At 42.8% G+C, this 14,195-nt stretch overlaps 1 protein-coding gene across 1 annotated transcript in view; it reads left to right on the top strand.

Moving 5' to 3' along the window:
* The window catches only part of LOC144761792 (MFS-type transporter SLC18B1-like), an 815,703-nt gene extending 804,122 nt beyond the window's left edge, over positions 1-11,581 (top strand). Inside the window, exon 11 of the mRNA XM_078647042.1 lies at positions 11,503-11,581. Within this exon, the coding sequence (XP_078503168.1) occupies positions 11,503-11,581 (79 nt within the window). The remainder of the gene's footprint in view (positions 1-11,502) is intronic.
* The last annotated feature ends 2,614 nt before the right edge of the window (positions 11,582-14,195 follow it).

Raw genomic sequence — 14,195 nt, 5'->3', positions numbered from 1 at the left:
TAACTGGTATGGCTTGAGTAAGTTCACCATTTCTCCCCCATTTTACTTTTGCAAAATTATCAGTGTGAAGCTTTATAAGGTTAAACAGCAGTGCTTCCGGGACCCCCATATTTCTTAAAGTATCCCATAGGAGTGAGCAGGGGACAAGATCGAACGCTGAGCGTAGATCCATAAATGCTACATATAAACTACACTTCTTTATTTGAATGTATTTCCAACAAATACACATAAACCTGTGTACCTGATCCACAGTGCTCGTCCTATTTCTAAATCCTGCTTGAAATTTTGAAAGGATTTTAAATTCCTCAACCCAATCTAAAAGCCGATTTAAAATATGTCTGGCAAAGATTTTTTGTAAAATGTCTATTAAACTTATGGGTCTATAATTACCTGGATTATAGTGATCCCCTTTTTTATAGATAGTGACTATTTCCGCCCCCTTTCATGATTCGGGAATCGGAGTTCCTAACAAAATGGAATTACATAAAAAATGTATGTAGGGGCACCATACTTCAATGTTATGGGAGAACAAATCCCCTGGTAATTTGTCAGGGCCTGGTGCCTTACCGGCCTTAACTGCCTTTATTGCACACAGTGATTCTTCGATACTGAATTTTGTTAAATCAGTGCAAGGAGGAACAGATCCAGTGCGATTTTCAACTGAGGGCACCCCTGGCAAGTCATATAGTTTTAGAAAATGGTCGTACCAGATTTTTTCATCAAGGAAAAAGTCTCTATTGGAGCTGCCCGATTTATTATTTTTTTAAATCAGGCTCCAAAAAGTGCATTGATCATGCTTCTTAGCGGCAATTAAAAGATCTTCCCAGATCGAATCATCCCATTCTTTTTTTGCCCTAGAGAGGAGGTTTTTATATTCAATTCTACACTCTCTTACCCTCATCTGATCCTTAGATTTTACAGCATTGATTAATTTACCTTTAGCTAGACGACACTGTTTGTTGTACCATGGTGTCTCTAGTTCCAATTGCCTTCGTGTGTTGTATTTGATATTATTGCAAGTTTTGCTCAGGAGGGGAATTAGTGACTCAACTAAATGGTAGTGCATTTTAAGGACCTCTTGGGATCCCAAGGTCAAATAATCATATAGTGGGATAATATCTGAAAAGGTATTATAAATGCCCACGAGTACATCTTGTTTTGCCATGATATGTGGCCATTTTATAGCTCTCCTGTTATTGGAAACCTCAACCTCTCCCACCTCCATGGTTAATTCCGTACCACCATCAGTTTTTATGAACGGTTGAGGAAGTAGCCCTAGCTGAAGGGGGAAGTGGTCACTTTCTGGTCTATTCACGATAGTAAAGGCCAACAACAGATGCCACAAATTAGTAGTAATCAATACAAAATCAATCAATGATTTTGATGCACCCTTACTAAATGTATAGTTTGCTGGCTTATCTGGATCTAATCTACCATTACATGCCCTTAGATCGAAGGATACCGTTAGTTCATATATCTGCATGACTGCCACTGAGCTTTTTACAGGTTTTACACTATCTAGGGAGGGTATATCAAGAGCCCTATCTTCACTTTCTAATAAATTTTCAAGCCCCAGCACAGGCTCGAATTGGCAGTTGAAATCCCCACCTATAATTATTTTTGAGTTTGGCTCTAACTTACTCAAGTGCGAACTTAATTGTTCCACAACCATTGACTCCTTTATTTATTTCTTTATTTGACTAATCTATTTGTATTATTGATTGCAAACTTATTTTACTTGTTATATAAATTCTTGAACCATTGTAGCTTTAATATTTGTTTTTTACCCCAGGTTTGGGAAATAGGTTTATTCCCTGTTTGTTGTAATCTCTAAAGTATTTATACAGCAATTCCAACAGGAATAAAGTGAAACACAACACAGAAAGGTCCCCCACCAATTTATAACACTAGAGCAATACATAATATGAGACCAAAATGACAAAAACCAATCAGTAGACCCAGAGATATGCAGGTTTAAAGATTTCAGTGAAACTAGCACATAAAAGCACAAGGCATCCACTGTGGTTATCTGGAACAGTACAAAGTCACAAGTTCAGGCCAACCATAATTGAGTGTGGGCCTAATACAGTAACCTAGTTAGGCCAGCTGAACATGAGTACCTTAAGTGTAGGTTGGGGAGAACTGCAAGTTCCTGCATTGAGGATGTATCACTCAACTGAGGCAATGCAAGATCCTGCTATGGATATCCATCACACAACGTTGGTTCTGGAGAACTGTGAGGCTGCGATGCAAGATTTTGAGCCATCATCAAGGATGACATACACGGGCTTGCAAAGCAAATTCCTGCATCGAAGATGTGTTGCGCACCGGTTAGTTCCGAGGAAGTTTCATGGCTGGCGATGTGGAGTCCTGCGTTGTCACGGATGCCTTCGACAAGGGGCTTATGATGCAAAGACCTGTGCAGTGAATGCGTTGTACAGCTGAGGTTCAGAGGAACCTGCGATGCAAAGTCCTGCAAAGGGAAGCGTTAAACAGCAGTTATGATGTGGGGTTTTGTAAGGTGATGCGTTGCCCTGCAGTTTCGATGCAGAGTTCTGGGAGCTGATGCATTGCGCTGCTTGGTTCTGCTGGGACCTCAGCTGGCAGGCAGAGCACCTTCAGGCCCACTTCCAGTGGTCCATGACTGGGGTTGTACCACTTGGGAGGGTGGGAATCACTGTTGGCAGAGTTCAGATGCGGGGTTCGAGGTTGTTGGAGTTTGTTCTATCCCTGAGGCTTTGATCAGGAAGCCAGACAACTAGCCCTTGGAGTCACTCTGGTGGTCCTGGGTTCACGGTGCAGGTCCAGTTTTTCTCACTCACTCAGGCAGGCAAGAGGGCAGCAGGGAAGCACAGCAAGGCAGCATAGTGGCAGTCATCCTTGCGGAAAAGCAGCACGGCAGTCCTTGTTTAGAGTCTTCCCCAAGTCCAGATGTGTACTGAAGATTTAGGTCTGAGAGTCCAATATTTATACCTAGAGCCCATTTTGAATTAGGAGTAGGTTCTGGAGGTTTCCCCCCCCCCAGAGATGTTTGGAATTGCTTGCCCCCCTGCCCTGGCCGCAGATTGTCTGGGGTCACAAAACACTAGTGCCAAACCTTTGGTGAGTGTGCTCAGGCAGAGCCTTTATGATGTACACGTGTGGCAGGTGACAGCTCCTCCCCCTCATCAAGTAATAGATGGCCCATCCTGCCAGCACCTATGGCACTTTGTTTCACTGTCTGGGAGCAATACACATAGACCAACTGCCAGATACACCTAGTCATGTGACCCAGGCGGGGAATGGTAAGGACAAGAAAATGCCAAATTTCAAAAATTCCATTACAATTGAATGGGGTAACCCAGTGAACCTCAGGACCTAGATAAAGTTTAGTACAGTCAACAAAATAGTTGTGTCTGTAACAAAGAGGTTTCACCATAATGTATGCTTTGTGTAGTAATTTCCTTCATGGCTCTGTGTTTTCTTTTTCTTTTTTCTTTCATATATTCAGTAATGCTTCTAATTACCTTAAGAAATACTGCTTTTCCTAAACTTTCTAAAAGTGTCATTTTCAGAACTGTGACTTAAAATCCAACTTTACCATTCAAGAAGGCTTTTGATTATAATGCTTTAGACACCAAACTTGACTCATCTATCTGCTCCCAATTGAACCTTACCACTTATTAAATGTTATTAGGGTACCAATGTTAGCCTATGGGAACGTTAGGCCTTGCCCTAGTGACACACAAATTGAAGAGTTCTTCACTGCCTTGACATGTAAAACTTAAAAATACATGTTGAACTTTTTAAATACACTGCACTCTGCCCTTTGGGCTATTTAGGGCCCACGTTAGGAGTGACTTGTATGTATTAAAATGAAGGTTGGTTTAGGCTTGGCAGAAGGTTATTTTACTAGGTCGAAATGGCAGTTTAAAACTGCACACAGGCTGCAATGGCAGGCCTGAGACATGATTTACAAGGCTACTTAAGTAGGGGGCGCAATCAATGCGGCAGACTCAATAATAGCATTTAACGTACATTTCCTGGTACAGGAACTACCAATTTTTCTAGGGACTTGTGAGTAAATTAAGTGATGAAATTAGGTACAATCTAATTTCTCCATGTTTAGGGGAGGAAGAACAACCACTTTAGCACTCATTAGCAGTGGTAAAGTTCACAGAGTACTAAGGCCAACAAAAATAAGATCAGTAAAAATATAAGAGGTGAAGGCAATACGTTTGGCGGAAAACCATACTAAGGTTGCCAGGTCTAACACTACTCACCTAGAGTTCACATTAGTGACCCTTCTTCGGAAGGTGGGGATCATAGGCCTCTGGTCTCAGGCTGAGACCCAGCTCCATATAAAGCTCCTGGCGCTGGGGGCCATCTGCTTGTCATTGAAAGCCTTCCTACTGTCCATCAAAGGGAGAGTGGTGCAGGTGCTTATGGACACCACCTACACCATGTGGTATTGCAACAAACACAGCGGTGTGGCGTCCTGGACCCTATTCTAGTCAGCACTATGCCTCTGGAAATGGTTGGACCTTCAAGGGATCTTTCAGGTGGTGAACCATCTGCAAGATATTTGAATGCCAGGGCGAACAGGCTCAGACATCAACTCGTAGCGCAGTGATTCCAAATCTGTATGCCGTGGCTCGCTGGTGCTCCCTCAAAAGTAGCAAGGGGAGCCGTGCACCAAGCACTATAATGCATTTAATGTTGAAAGGTTTGTTGGCTTCCGTTAAACTAATTAGACTTAAATGCATGATGTTGATGATTTGTAAGTGACATGCCTAAAGCTGGAAACGTAGAGCTTATTTGATTGCATGTCGAGGGAGATGACCTCCATATTTCACTGGATCCCCACATTCCAACACTCCCAAAGTAAGCGGAAGATGCCTGATTTATTTTGTTAGACTTGGTGATAGTGTTGTTTTTTTCCAAATGCATTTTACACCAATGCGAGTTATCAGGAAAATAAAATGTCCCGTCTCTCAAACAGACTAATGGTTATTAAGTATTGACATGTGTACTTGAACCATCGGTACTTCCAGTACACATGTCTTCCTGCACACAAACATTTTCAAACAGGCCTGCTCACTCCATGAGCACAGTGAAGTAAAACACCATATATGCCATAATGCCAACATTTGGATACAAGAAAAAGGGACTTTAAAAAAACATCTGAGGGATTTATTTGGCTTGCATTGAGTTGGAGGCAGTTTTAGGGAGGAGACAGCTAAAATAAAGCTGCATTTGGCTTAAAAAATCATATGTCACCCGACTGCGACTGGTTTGTTGGCACATATGACATGGGTAGAAATGGAATTGCATGCAAATATTCTTCAGGCACAGAACCACTTTGGCAATGGGTCCTGCATGCATAAGGATGCTATCTAGTACTGTAAGTGGGCGGAAAAGGTTTGAGAAGGTTCTCTAAAAAAGGCATGGGCTAAAAGGTGTAATAGGAATATTTTATTAGCGGCATTGCCTTAGTAATACAAAACACCCTGCATATATGATTGTAATACCTTCATCAGCTTCATCCCGAGGCCCGGCTTACAACCACCTCACCCTCCCAAAAAAAGTAGGATAGTGTGGAGCCGTGATCAATGGCCAATAGGTCAAGGGAGCCGTCGGTTGAAAAATGTTGGGAACCACTGGGATGACGAATGTCAGTTACACCTGGAGGTGGCACAAGGTCTCTTCCACAAAAGGCGGGAGCCTTGGCCCAATCTATTTGCCACTGTTGAGAACATGCAATGTCAGCAGTTCTGCACATTGGAGTTTCTACAGCACCACTCACTAGGGGACACATTCTGCCTAGAATGGAACTCAGTACTCATGTACGTCTCCCATCTAAAATCACTCTTACCCGAGTTCTGAAGATGATCAGGAACGACCTAGCCCAAGTCATCCTAGTAATTCTGGATTGGGCATGGAGAGTATTGTATCAAGCTATCTTGAGCTTAAAAATTGGTCACAATAAACGGGCCAGGATCTGCACCTAGGACATTGCAGTTTCCTCCATCATGCATGGAGATTGAGTGGTGAAAGCAGTACACCTCAATTTTCCTCCAAAGGTGATTGATGTCATTGTGGCGGCCAGGCTTCCCTCAACAAAAACGTTTTACACCTGTTGTTGGGACAAATTTGTGGTTTGGTGCGGCACATGGCTGATTGACTCCTCCAGGCCAAGTGATCTGACCCTCTATTGTTTGTTTTGGCATTTGCCTGGCAAGGCTTTGCTTTGGGCACAGTTAAGGGGTACCATTTGGATCTTTTGGACTTTTTATGGTTGCTGGATCAGCCCTTTATATTCAAGTCACCGTTTGTGATTTTTGAAGAGTCTCTAACACTTGTTTCCTCCCTCTTCTTTCGTCATGCCTCTGTTGGACCTTTACTTAGTCCACAAATATTTGATATGCACTCCCCTAGTGCTGCTTCACAGCTGTCCTTTGCGCCACTTCACACTCAAGAGTGTGTTCTTCAATGCTATCACCTCGGCATGGTGAAAGAGTGAGCTTCAGACTCTCTGTACCAGCCTGTCATGCACACCTTCTTCCCAGACAAACTGGTTCTGCTGACACATGCATCCTTCTTACCAAACGTGATGCCGTTCCACGTCAGTCAATCCATCAGCCTGCCTGCGTTCAATGCTCCGCCTCACCCTTCTAAGGAGGAGGTGCTTCATCATTTGGACCTCAAAGGAGCGCCTAACTTACATTATCATCCCAGAGAACACCAGGAGGACAATCAGCTCTTTTTGGGATTCACTGGGGTGAAGAAAGGCAAGGCTATGCAGAAGAGGACCACCTCCTGCTGGATCCTACCCTGCAGCAAGATCTGCTACGCACTGGCCAAAAAGCAGCCTCCAGAAGGTCTGCAAAACCCTTTGTCCAGGGCAAAAGCTTTTTTCCACTGTGTTGGCATGAAGAGTTCCTGTGCTGGACATCTGCCAGGCTTTAGGTGGGCATTGCTTCATACGTTCAAGGAACACTACTGTCTGGACAGCCAGGTTGGCCAAGAAGGGCATTTCGGCTTCTCTCATCTTACAAGATTACTTGGTTCGAGCCAATTGACAGACCTACCTCCTAATAGGTACTGCTATGTTATCTATTAAAAAGGTGAGGAATCTGCGGTTAGAAGCCTCTATTAGAAAAACAAGTTACTTACGTGTGGTTACTCGTTTTCTGATAGAGACTCTATCTTACTGCAGATTCCTCAACTGCCCTCCCATCCTCCCTGTTTTGTAAATTGGGCTCCACCGATTAGGAAGATCCCAAGTCTAGAAATCTACACACTGGTCAAAGCCAGTTTGCTGCTGGTGCTCTGAATCTCCTGCCCTGGACAGCCTTGAAAGCAGCCGATGTCTGTGTGCGGCATTGGTACCTACATAGGCCGAGTATGTCATTTTCTGAGTGATACTGCGTCAGTGCCAAGCTGCACAGCCACAACTACCTGCTTACACAGGTGCTGCTCAAGTTTCTGGATCCAGTCTGATGCCTTGGGAATATTCAAAAACAAATTCAAGCAATCAAGTAACAAAGAGTTAGCCATCAGAAATGTTGCCCTTAAATAATTGCGTCAAGGATAACAATCAATAGGATTTTAAGAGGAACTTCACTAACTCTTAGTTAGAGAGCAGGATTCTGAGAATATAAAAACATATTTTAAATCTTATTTTATAACATGTAAATACAAACAAGCTTGGCACGTGGTTTTGGTGCTTTCCTTGCTATTAAAAGAAATGAAACACAAATTAAGTTTCAGTATAAACCTGCATCTCTTAAGTATTGCAGCGAAACAAGTTTCTTTTGACCTGAAACTCTGAGCCATCCATTTCCGTTGAAATTGTTTCACTTTTGAATGGTTAGTAAACTAATAGTGCACTTTCCATCCTAAATACGTTTTAGGAAATATCTAAAATGCCTTACTCCTTAATTAGGATACTTGTAGGAGCGAGGGCCGCTCCATCCTTCAACCTGTGGACAACAATTCCCAGCTGTCTTGAATCTTATATATACTTGTATATACTAATATATACCTTTATGTAACACTGAGAACTTGCAAAAAACACAGTTGATGGACAGAATGTAGAACAATGTCATACATTCACCCCAGTACAGGGATCTGGGCCTAAATCCATCGTTTTTTTTCACTCCACACCACCCTGGGTTAGACACTGGTTATATGCAATTCAGCTCTGACCCTGTGCCTCATGGGAACAGCCCAGTCTGAACTACCAAGCCATGTCTTTCCCAGACCGGAATCGAGCATCCAAGGACCGGTTTGTGGCTATCAGCCTTCATCAGCCTGGATAGCTTGACTCCAGTGGTGTGGAGAGCCTGGGACTCACGTCTGAGCATACCCAGCCCAATCGGGGTGAAAATTGCAAAAAACACAGTTGATGGACAGAATGTAGAACAATGTCATACATTCACCCCAGTACAGGGATCTGGGCCTAAATCCATCGTTTTTTTGCACTCCACACCACCCTGGGTTAGACTGAGAACTTGACCTCTCCTGGTGGGGCTCCCACCCTGTAACTAGTTTCTAATTGCAGGAAGGGCTGCTATTTCCGTTTACTTGAGGAGCTGCTAGTGGAAGGGACAGAGCAGCGCTGCCAATGCCGAGGAGTTCTGATCCAGGACTGCGGAGGCGGTGTTCGTTGCTGCAGCTTTTACAGTTTTGAAGGTCTGACTCCTTTCTGCCCAGGATCACAGAGAGGATGGGGCAGCGCAGTGTGATGATATTGATGATCACTGTGATGCAGGGGACGCATGCGGTTCTTCTGTACAGTGAGGGAAATGGGGCCAAAAAGCCACCCCGATGCACCCACGAAAATGGCATGTGTGCACATGTGGTGCACACACATGCCCCGGGAGCATGTGTGTCGCCACATGGCACTTTGAAAAATGCACTTTAGTGCATTTTTCTAAGTTTTTGCAAATTACCATCAACTTGCAGTTGATGGTAATTAGCATTTCCTAAATGCAGTCGCATTTAGGAAAGGCATCCCAAATAGGGCATCGCAATTTGCGATTCCTAAATGCATTCACAATTTAGGTAATCGCAAATTTTGTGATTACCTATTTTGCGAATTTGCATTTGAGGTGATGTATCCCAAATGCCAAAATACCAGTCGCAAAGTGGCCGATTCTGCGAATCAGCCCATTTGCGACCAGTATTTTGGTTGATGCATGGGTCTCCTAGTCCCTGCACTTTGACTCACTGTCAACTATGGACATCTCTTCTGTCAAACTCTAGTGGGATACAATTGAACAACAAAGTTATTTTAGACAGTATACACATCTTGATAAGATTGATCCTCCCATAGATAGTTAAGTATAGATGCTGCCACTTCCTCAAAAGGATATTTATGTCTGTTGATCCCCTTGATAGTTTTTTTATGCTGAGCTTGTCTAGTTTCTGTTTGATGTTGATCCACAGGTATATCATCTCTTTTACTTTAGTCACGGTTTTTGAGTTCCATGTTATAACTTCTGCTTTGTCTTCATTCAAGTGGTATCCCGAGAATTTACTGAACTCACGGTGCTTCTAGGAAGAGCCAGGTCTTCAAATTCTTGTGGAACTCAAGAAGTGAGGAGGATGCTCTAATGTGTTGAAGGAGGTTATACATATCTTGCTTTTGCTGATGCAGGGAGTGTGTGTAAGTGATAGTGAGGCAAAGCGTGGGTGTTTGGTGGGTTGGTGAAAGAGTATGCCGCTGTTCAGTTATTCTGGTCCTGTGCTGTGTGGGGTTTTGTATGTATGTGTGCTTAATTAAGAATGGGGAGCCAATGAGCTTCCTGAGGTGTAGTGTGATGTGGAGTTGGCATGATAGGTTGAGTATGAGTCTTGCTGCTGCATTCTGGATGGTCTGGAGGTTGTGTAACAGTTTTTTGGAGATTCCGCCTTAGAGAGTGTTGCCGTAGTCCAGCCTGCTGGTACTAAGTGCTTGTGTGACGGTCTGGTGGTATGCGTAGAGTGTGGATGCAGGAGGTGCTCACTGCTTTGTATTTAGCCGTCTTGTTAAACTTGACATCTAGGATGATAACTAGATTTGTTGCGTGATCTGTGGGTGTTGATTCTAGTTCCGACAGTGACCAGCTGTAATCCCATAGGGATGTCTTCTTGAAGAAGACTTGTACCTCCATCTTGTCGGTATTGAGCTTCAGCCAGTTGGTTCACATCCTGTCAGCGACCATTGTCATGCAGTTGGTGAAGTTGTCTTCTGGTGGCGATTGTCTTGCCCGTCAGGGTGGGAATGAGATGGGTGTCATCGGCATAAGACATGATGGTGATGTTTTGTGATTGGATGATGTTGGTGAGCCGTGTCATGTATTTGTTGAAAAGAGTGGGGCTGAGGGAGGATTGTTGTGGGACACTGCATATCAGTTTCTTGGTCTCTGATGTAAAGGGAGTCAGCCTGACCCTTTGGGTTCTTCTCGTGAGGAAGGAACAGACCCATTTTAGAGAGGATCCTTGTATTTATTTTATTTATTTATTTTTAAAGTTTTATATAGTGCGAACAAGATCACGAAGGATTTCAGAGCGCTTTACAATTAGGATGTAAGGAAGGACATAAAAGCAATGTGGACATCAATTAGGAATACAAAAACAGGAAAAATCGCATAATTAAATGGCAAATTAGACAGGGAGAGTAGTACACAGACAGGTATGTATTCTAATCTCATGGATTCTTCTGATGAGGGTGTTTTAGGACACAGTGTCGAAGGCCATGGATAGGTCAAGCAGGATGAGGACCACCGTTTCTCCCTGGTTCAGGATGTTTTGAATGTTATCTATGGTCATGATGAGTGTTGTTTCGGTGCTGTGGTTCTTTCTAGTTGGCCTATGCCAACACAACATAGATCACAGCATTATCATTGCAACTGCAAAATGCTCCTGTTGCAAAGCAAATATTAATTAATATTTAAAAAAAAAACAGATTCAATCTCCTTGATTCGTGGATTACGTAGACCCAAGTTCAAGGATAATTGGAAATGCCTTGTATAAGTTAAGGACCTTTAATTCTCAATATTAAGTGGTTCAAAGATCCTTGGTGCTTACTTTATAGAATCATCAATTTTCAAAGCCCTTTGATAAGGCACATTTTTCTTGGAAACGTTACTATAGACTGATGGACCGTTTCCCACCAAAATGCAAATTTTCCTTGGAAACGTTACTATACACTGATGGATCGTTTCCTGACAAAATAGTTTATATTTTGGATTTTCTACTGTACAAGACAAAGTCTTGGGGAAAAAACATTTCTCAAAAAAATAGACTGGTACAGTTCCATGGCCAATTTACTTTACAAGCATATCTTTTTTCTTAAAACTAAACTCAGGTTCTTTCAGTTTACTTTTCTTTTGGATTTCGGTTGGTGAATTACGTACTTCAGTGGTGTATTTAACTGTATTTCTGTGATGCATGCTTACATTCTCAAGTTTTCCATGTATTTAATTGTGTCTTGCCAGTTGTATGATCCACTTATTGCATTTTTTGTGTTTGCAGTGAAAATGGATTTCAGGAAGGATTAAGTACCCTAGGTCTAATTTCTGGACTTTTTACTTCATCCTGGTCGATTGGGTAGGTACTAAATCTCTATGCAGGTTTTGCTGTAGTAGTAGTTATTTGCATGATTTGTTTTAGTTATATTAATCTACCACAGAACTCTCTTCACACTTAGGCATCTCGAGTATTCTTTAGCCATGGTCAGCACTCAAATTTCGAAAATAAAATTGGTAGTACAAATTTTTCTTGCCATTAATGTAACATATTATCAGACCTAGGGGTGGTAAGGAGGTGGCCTTCTGGTATTGGCAGCTTCTGGAGGAAACCGATGGGGATTTTACCCTTCCAGATGAATTGTGGGGAGAGACAACTGGCTTTCAGTGTGAGGAGATATGGTTAAGATCTTTTGCGCTCCTCTATAAAGTGGTGAAGCCATCATGGCTGAGGCGTAACCATCTGTTCACAGCACATCGGGCATATATAACACCGCTGAGACTTTCCAAATTTCTCCCAGACAAGAAATGTAATAAATGCAATTTACCAGAAGCTCCAGACATTCACAAGTTTATGGAATGCCCCAACATCGGCCGGTTCTGGGAGGAAGTGGTGTCTACCTTGAATTCCATTTTGAATACATCATTAGTAATTTCATAACCACTTATCATCTTTGGCTTAGAGGACAGCATTTCTGGCAAAGCGAGATCTTTTCTGTTCTACGCCCTTTTGTTGGCTAGAAGGCAGATTTGCATACGGTGGGTGGAAAAAACTGCTCCAATATATTCGGACGGACTGGCTCACGTCTTTATACGAAACATCAAAGGTGGACATGGCTAGAGCTTGCAATAATCGTAACTTGGCCTTTTGGGATCTGTTGATACAGTGGAGATAGTGTTCCGGGTTTTTTTTTTTGGTTTTTTCCCCGGGTCCTATGATTATGCCATCAACACTCCTTGGACCGGGTCTGGCCTCAATACGGTTTTTGGTCCTTCAGGTTAAAACATACCTAGATGGAGTCAGCGTAAGATCTTAAAATCCCCTCTTCCTTTTGGGACTTCTCTGCCACCAGTAAAACATTTCGGGTTCCGGTACCAGAGATGGGTATCACATTTTGGTTCCCTCTCTTGGTCGGGGACACGTAAGGTGGTTGGCATTTCCTAAGTAAGGGGTAAGGCAAATGAGGAAAAAAAGAAAAAGAAAAATGTAACACATTATTTATAAATGTCAGCTTCCTAGAGGTTTTTATGGCAGAGTTTTGATGATAAATGTTTACCATCTTAACCCTTGTTAGTGATTTGTATTGGTTTGTGTTTTTGCACATTGTTACCAGCATTAACAGTGTGAGTTATTCAGTTAGATATACAAATGTACGTGTATAGACTGATGTAATATGAATGGTGTTGAAACAAATTCCTATGACACAAAGAAGTGTATTTTTCTGATAATTATTACCCTAGCCACATTTCTGTGTAAATCAGCCTCTTCTCCAGGATGGAAGTCATCTCTGTCACTCATTCAGTGCTTGCACAAATCCTCCTCCTTCAGGCTTTTCAGAGCATAGTCAAGCTAAAATCTGCTAAATTACTGTCCACTGGCATAATTGTTGTCCTGTTCCTGATTAACTTCTGTAGTGAGCGATAACTCGTAACATGTATTCTTTCTTTCCACTGGTTAACTGAGACCTGTTCTTTCACATAACACTAAGGGCCTGATTACGATGCCGGTCAGACCAGCTTCCATGGTCCTGTTGGAGGCAGTCCGACTGCCACTGTCTCGTTGGAAGCGGTAGGTCCGACCCCTGCATTATAATGCATGCATCCTGTACTCCGACTGACCGCTAAAAGACCGGAGACTTCCACAGCCTTTGTCCGACCGCCAAGATGGGGGTTGAAGAAAAACAGCATCCATAGGGCAGCCGACCGTCGTCTGGATTACGACATGAGTTTCCGATGACCGACTGTGGCAGTCCGACAGTCTGCCTCGAGTCGTCGTAAATAATTGATTTGGGGTGCATGCTCACTCAAATCAGCTTCTCGACAACAATCTCCAACGAGGATCCCTTTCGCCAGGTCTACCCTACACCGCAGCAGCTGAACCCCAAAGACTACAACATTGTGGGCACTGGAATGCAGGTAAATCCATAGGTGGCATGTATCCTCATTGCCTGGACTGTGCACACATCACCACACTCCAGAAATAGGTGCATGGTGCACAAGGCATATCCCCACATATGTCATGAATTTGTCTGTACATGTCACACGTTTTCTGTGATTTTGCATGCACCTACAGCGACATACTCAGGGGTATCTCCACAGCTGTTGATGAGACCGCCTCTGTAACAGCGGTTGCATCGTAATATGGCGGGGGAATTTTCCCAGCCTCAGCAGTTGGAATCGGATCGCTGCCATGGCAGTCGGTCGGACGGTCAGTATCGTAATCAGGCCCTTATTGTTGATTTATTATATTCTGTTCTAGCATGTCTGGATGACATTAGCATAGAGGGTGTTAAATAGTTATGAATGAAATTGGATAGTGCTTAAGTGGAAAGCCAATATGACGTTTAATTTTCATGTGCTCCTATTTGCTGAAGAAATTATAAATTTACTCACAACACGATGAATATGCAGAAGCGTTGATTTAATAATTAAGAATAATGTATAAAAAACTCTTGATTTTGGGGATAAACCGGAAGATTT

Source organism: Lissotriton helveticus, chromosome 6 (assembly GCF_964261635.1).
Source record: "Lissotriton helveticus chromosome 6, aLisHel1.1, whole genome shotgun sequence".
Taxonomy (NCBI): domain Eukaryota; kingdom Metazoa; phylum Chordata; class Amphibia; order Caudata; family Salamandridae; genus Lissotriton; species Lissotriton helveticus.
The sequence above is the reverse complement of the archived record's forward strand: the minus strand, read 5'-3'. Positions and strand labels throughout refer to the sequence as shown.